This window comes from Triticum dicoccoides, chromosome 3B, assembly GCF_002162155.2.
Source record: "Triticum dicoccoides isolate Atlit2015 ecotype Zavitan chromosome 3B, WEW_v2.0, whole genome shotgun sequence".
Lineage (NCBI taxonomy): Eukaryota > Viridiplantae > Streptophyta > Magnoliopsida > Poales > Poaceae > Triticum > Triticum dicoccoides.
The window spans coordinates 172388879-172395050 of NC_041385.1; the positions used below are offsets into that span (position 1 = coordinate 172388879).

General features: G+C 44.9%; 1 protein-coding gene across 3 annotated transcripts in view; it reads left to right on the forward strand.

Annotated features, from left to right (window-relative positions):
* The first annotated feature begins 214 nt into the window (after positions 1-214).
* The window catches only part of LOC119275390 (histone-lysine N-methyltransferase ATX4-like), an 8650-nt gene continuing 2692 nt past the window's right edge, over positions 215-6172 (forward strand). For 2 of the 3 annotated variants that reach the window (XM_037556207.1, XM_037556208.1), the window contains exons 1-15: positions 216-1415; positions 1549-1818; positions 1930-2046; positions 2149-2217; positions 2310-2375; positions 2489-2583; positions 2674-2763; positions 3308-3443; positions 3849-3924; positions 4012-4114; positions 4249-4373; positions 4759-4904; positions 5021-5125; positions 5577-5641; positions 5940-6135. In XM_037556207.1, coding sequence (XP_037412104.1) covers positions 678-1415; positions 1549-1818; positions 1930-2046; positions 2149-2217; positions 2310-2375; positions 2489-2583; positions 2674-2763; positions 3308-3443; positions 3849-3924; positions 4012-4114; positions 4249-4373; positions 4759-4904; positions 5021-5125; positions 5577-5641; positions 5940-6135 — 2397 coding nt within the window. In that variant the 5' untranslated portion in view covers positions 216-677. Of the gene's footprint in view, positions 1416-1548; positions 1819-1929; positions 2047-2148; positions 2218-2309; positions 2376-2488; positions 2584-2673; positions 2764-3307; positions 3444-3848; positions 3925-4011; positions 4115-4248; positions 4374-4758; positions 4905-5020; positions 5126-5576; positions 5642-5939; positions 6136-6172 lie in introns of all 3 variants that reach the window. The other variant, XM_037556209.1, reaches the window with a different exon arrangement.

Sequence of the window (6172 nt, forward strand, 5' to 3'; positions counted from 1 at the left end):
TGACAAGGCGCGTGTTTGCGTCATCTGCGGTGACCGGATTCGGGCGTCCGGTCGATGTAAAACGGAGGCGGCGGCGCTCGGAGCACAGTTCCTTGCGGGTCCGACACGGAGAGAGAGAGAGAGAGCACCCCCAAATCCGAGCAACAGAATACAATGGCCGAGGGGATCGATTCTCACGTCAGCGCCCGCCACACGGCACGAGCCAGAAGCCCGGAAGAACCCATCCAGATCCGCGCGAAAACTCTGTTTGCCACCCGACCATCTGGCATCTGGCGGCGTTGCGTCGTCTTCCTCTTCCCCACCTCACTCTCCCCCCTCCCTCGCCTCTTCCTGCTATCACTGCTACGAGTTCCGACCCCGACAGGCAACGCGTTCCAAAGTTTTCATTCAAAACCACCCCACCCCCGCACGCCCCACCCACCCAATCCCTCGGACGCCCGGACGGAGGGAACCCGAAATTTTCGGCCCCGCGTCGGCGCGCATCGTCCCTATCCGCCTCCGCCCCCGCCTCCGCCTCGAATCCCCATCTCGGAGTCGAATAATCCCACCCGACCTTAAATCCCTATACTCCGCGCCGCCGGAACCCTAAGGACCCCCAATCCGCCGCCCCGATTCGAGGTTCTAGGGCATCGCGCGCCCCCCACCTCCATGCCCTAGCCGCCGCGGGCGCCAGTGCCATGCTCGCCTCCCGCATCCCGCCCAAGCGCTGCACCGCCGCCGTCCCGTACGAGCTGGAGCCCCCCGCCGCCGCCGCCGAGGGCATGCCGCCCGCCAAGCGCCGCCGGGAGCGCGTCCTGCCCTCACGGTTCAGGGACTCGGCCGTCGCGCCGCCGCCAGCCAAGAAGGCCTGCAAGGCCCCCGCGCCGCCCAAGGTCGAGGACAGGGACGGCGAGGTGTACGAGGTGGAGGTGCGCGCCGTCGCCCCCAAAGGCTCCGCCTTTGGGGCCGTGCAGACCGAGGTGTGGACAGGTGAGCCGGCGCGGACGGAGGAGGAGCTGTACCGGGCGTGCCGGAACATCAGCCGGAGCGGCAGCTCGGGCTGTTTCAGTGGGAGCGTCGTCACTTCCGTCAGCAATGCCGGTGGGAAATGCGCGCCGGAGGAGAGGCCTGTGGTGGGCGCTGTGGCCACGCCCACGAGCAATGCTGCTGCTGGAAATGCCGGACTGGAGGGGAGGTCCCCGGTGGTGGAGTGCAAGCCAAAGCAGGAGGCCGAGGTGAGGAGAGAGGATTTCTACTGGCCGGAGGATTTTGTGCTTGGCGACGTGGTGTGGGCAAGGTCGGGGAAGAAGAGCCCCGCGTGGCCCGCACTGGTGATCAACCCGCTGCAGCACGCCCCGGAGGTTGTGCTCAACTCTTGCGTCCCCGGGGCGCTCTGCGTCATGTTCTTCGGTTACTCTGCCGGCGGCCAAAACAGGGTAATTTATCACACTTTCCTGGATAAGCGTTGCAGTTTCTTTCCCTGGTCGAGTTGGTTGGTTTATGAACCAAACGGCTCCTTTCTGTTTTTCTTTTCCGTGGGCTCACATTGTTGAATTCATTTGTATGTAGGACTATGGATGGGTCAAGCAAGGGATGATCTTTCCCTTTGTGGAGTACCTAGATAGGTTCCAGGGACAATCTCTGCATAAGCTTAAGCTCAAGCCAAGCAAATTCCGTGCAGCAATTGAGGAGGCTTTCCTTGCTGAGCGTGGCTTTTTTGAGCTCCAAATGGATGGGGTCTGCTCTCTGGACAAGTCTGTGAATGAGCAGTCTGTCGCTGATGGCGCACATGAAGTGACTGGTTCTAATAATGAGCAGGAGTGTCAATCTCATTCTCAGGTAATTGGACGTGTGGAGTTGTAGTAGCTGAGATTGTAATCTTGTACTAGCTGCCTCATTTATTGCAATTCCTCGGCTAGGCTGCTATCTAATTTATTTACTGTGTTGCAGGTGGTTGTTAAATTAGCAGCAGCATGTTGTGATAGTTGTGGTAACCGTCTCCCATCCAAGACTTCAAAGAAAAAGAAGCAAGAAGAAGAGCAGTTACTTTGTATGCACTGTGAAAAGGTACGTCTCTGGCATGTGACTGTGACCAAGGTGCTTCGTATGTTCTGTTAACTCATTCGTTTCTATCTAGTGACTTACATGGGTAAATTATCATGTTTGCAGCTATTGCAGTCAAAGCAGTACTGTGGCATATGCAAGAAAATTTGGCATCACACGGATGGTGGAAACTGGGTACGCCTTGAAGCCGCTTTGGTTATGCTATAGATATAGATTATCTTCTCTTGATTGTTTTAGGCATTGACCTGCAATCCGTTTCGTGGCAGGTATGTTGTGACGAGTGCCAGATTTGGGTTCATGTAGAATGCGACCGGACATGCAGTGAACTGGAGGTTGTTTGTTCACCTTTGTTTGGTGTTGACATTTTAATGTCATGATGTTTGTTATGTATATAACATGCAATGCTTCCATGGATAGGCTCCACTGACTACACATTATTTTGCAGGATTTAGAAAATACCGAGTATTTCTGTCCTGATTGTAAGTCTAAACGCAAGAGAGTATTGAAAGTTGAACAAACAAGCACTTCCAACAGTTCAGAGTGAGTTATTCATTTCCTTCTCAAACCTATGGATGTTTGTTGGCTGTTATAATAAATAAGAATGCCAGTTTCTAACATGTCTCAACATAGATTTGCCAGCACTTCAAAGGAAAAATTGCCTGAATCCATACCTGTATGCTGCTCGGTGATGGAAGCATTGTACTTACCAGAAAAGCACATGTAAGCATTTGACATATCTTCTACTGAATCTTCAGATTACATGTTTCTTTAAATTTGCTTAATTATCAATACTCTATCTGAATCTAATGTTTTATTATTTTAAATAATTTTTTTTGTATTAAGTCAACTGTTTAGAAAGAAATACTAAAATTATTAAACATGCCATCTTTTCTTTTTGTGGAGCAGCAACTTTCCTCTTTTGGTTCATTTTCCAGGCTAGAAATTGACCTGAGAGCTAAAATACAAGTGCACAAACATATGTTACGGAATTGAAGTGGCCACTGTATACTTGCAATTGGTCCTTTAACCTTCACTTGGTGCATAAGCAAGTGACTTTTAGGTCGCATTAGTTCTTACCATAGCCACCCCTTTGAGGATTGGTCACTTTCCTGATGGGAATTCATCCGATGTTTAGAGACCAGAGGCAATAAAAACCATTACACAGTTGCCTGCGGTCATCATGTTGCATTGATTTCCTTATGTGTGCTTGCATCATTGCACAGTTGCACCAGTATTGGTATTTGAGTATTCTTTTTGCTGGCAGGATATTATGTCAATGCAAATCTTGCAAGAAAAAGATGATGACTCTGAATGAGTGGGAGAGGCATACTGGCTCAAGGAAGAAAAATTGGAAGATGAGTATTAAACTCAAGAGCACTGGGGAGCCACTAATTGACTTGGTAAGCCCTCAGGATCTTCATCAACTTGGACGTCTGTGGTTCAACATAATATGTGAATGCTTATCCTATATACCTAGTTAGTTGATCCCCACTAACTCCAATTCTCTCAACATGCAACTATGCCAACTGACTATGCCACCATGCATGGGAAAATATCTACCTTAACATGCACCACGCGTGCTACTCATATTCAATATTTTTTCTACAACTATACTATAATCAAATATAATAAATGTATTAGTTTCAATTCTCAGATTTTTAATCCAAAGTACTTCATACAATCAAATCTCATTGAAATAATTGCAACCAAGTCCCGCAACAATGCACGGTGTATCATCTCTAGTTGACACTAATGCACATATCCATGCAAAACTGACAAGATTACTTTTTTGTCATTATCTGCAGCTTCATGATATTCCTGGTGGGAATTTCAAGTCTTCTTCCCCAGGTATTAAGAAAGAAGAGTTGCTTTCTTTACAAGGTACGCCACTCTTGATTTTTTCATGGGCTGTGTGTGGTTGGTGATTTTAATATGACTTCAGACAGTTGATTTTTCCAATATCTGCAGCAAACTCTTATAGTCCAGTCTATGCTAAATGGACAACTGAACGTTGTGCCGTCTGTCGGTGGGTTGAGGATTGGGACTACAACAAAATTATCATTTGTAACAGGTAATTCCTGCCGTCATTTGAATTTTTATCCATCACCTTCACTTAAGAATTCCTTCGATGTTTTAAGACTAAATTTTCTGTAATTTTTCATGATTAGTGGTTAACAAAAGCTTCTCGAAAATTTATGTATTCAGATGTCAAATAGCTGTCCATCAAGAGTGCTACGGAGCTCGTGTCGTACAGGATTTAACTAATTGGGTTTGTCGAGCTTGTGAACTGCCCCAACAAAAAAAAGAATGCTGCCTATGCCCTGTAAAAGGTATTTTGTCTCGATGAATATCCTATACTACATTGTTTGGTACACTTGTTCTTTTCCTAATTTCTATATGAAACAATTCCTGTGAAATTCTTGTATCCCAAAATATGGCCTCATTGTTTCCGCATCACAAACAGGGCTCCAATTGATTTGCTCCATAGTTTCATGATTCATCATTAACATGGAATTGTTTGGACAGTTCAGTAATTTCCTTAAGTGTTGACGTTTTTAGCGTGTTCCTGACTGATGCTTAGTTTTATTCCTTTGATGTGATAAGTCTGATTGGTGCACAGTGGTATCTAATATTCTAATGTTTTCTTGTCTTGTTTACCATGTTGTTTACGGATCACTCATGCTGTTAACTTGTACTTCTTGTTGGACCTCCTAGGTGGTGCTCTCAAGCCAACTGATATTGACCAACTGTGGGTTCATGTCATGTGTGCCTGGTATCAGCCTAAAGTCTCCTTTCCTGTTGAGGAGACAATGGAGCCAGCTATGGGCATATTGAGCATCCCTTCTGAGTACTTTAAGAAGGTTAGGATTTTTATCTGGTACTTTTTGCAAGGTTACCTAATGGGTAATTATTGTATGTGCTTCTGTGTTCAATCACCTTACTCTTGGCTTAACTCTGTTTTTTTTGTTAATTCCAGACATGTATCATATGCAAGCAGATGCATGGGGCCTGCACCCAGTGCTACAAGTGTTCTACTTATTATCATGCAATATGTGCATCAAGAGCTGGATATCGCATGGAGGTAGACTGCTTTTGCCACCTTTTTGTAGTGGAAATTGTCATCATAATATGTTTGCATATCCATTTTCTTTAATTTAACCTCCACTCTCTTCTTTTCTTATATGAAAACAGAATGCATGTTATTGGCTATATAATGATTGTCTGAAAGATTATGTTTGAGCATATGCCACTTACCAGCCTGATATTCTTTGCTTCTGTGTATTATTGCTGTGGATTAACAAGTTTTTACCACCAACTTTCATATTTAAGCTACGTCGTGGCAAAAGTTCCCGTGTGCCATTTTTTTTGTGTCGTTGCTCAAATACTCCTAAAGCATGCTGTCTTCAAAGCATAACTTGATACAACTGTTTAAGCGGCGCATTATTTGACGGAAACATTTTCTGGCGTTTGTTCCTTTATTAACTGATTTTAAACATAAACATTAAAGTTATCCTTTTCCTGTACTCTTGCAGTTGCAATACTCTGAAAGAAATGGTAGGAAGATGACAAAAATGGTCTCCTACTGTGCGTTTCACAGGTAATAATTCTCACTTGATTTTTCCTTTTTGGTTAAGTTAAATTCATGAGTGGTTATCTAGAAGAACAATTCTAAGTTGGCTTCACGATTGGTATATATACTTCCTTTTGTGTAATCTTTTGGGATTGATTTTAATACCAATCGAAACCTATTTTTAAGAAAATAATGGCAAATATGGTCCATGGAACTGGCATGATTTTGGAGCAATGTCATTTGCAGAAGTGAAAATGTAACCTGAGGCAGAAATTACCACCAGTAAATGTTACTAATGCATGTTATTCTTTCTTGTCCACTTCAGTACTCCTGACCCAGATAATGTGTTGATAGTGAAGACACCTGATGGAGTGTTCTCCACCAAATTTTTGCTCCAAAACAATGAGAAACAATCTCCTTCAAGACTAGCTAAGATCGCAAATCACCAGGAGGTTTTTCCTGCTGAAATTTCTGACTGCCCAGCTGCAAGGTGCCTACCTTATGAAATGTTGAAAAACAAGGTATTTTCCAATTATCTTTGTTTTCTGCACCCCCCCT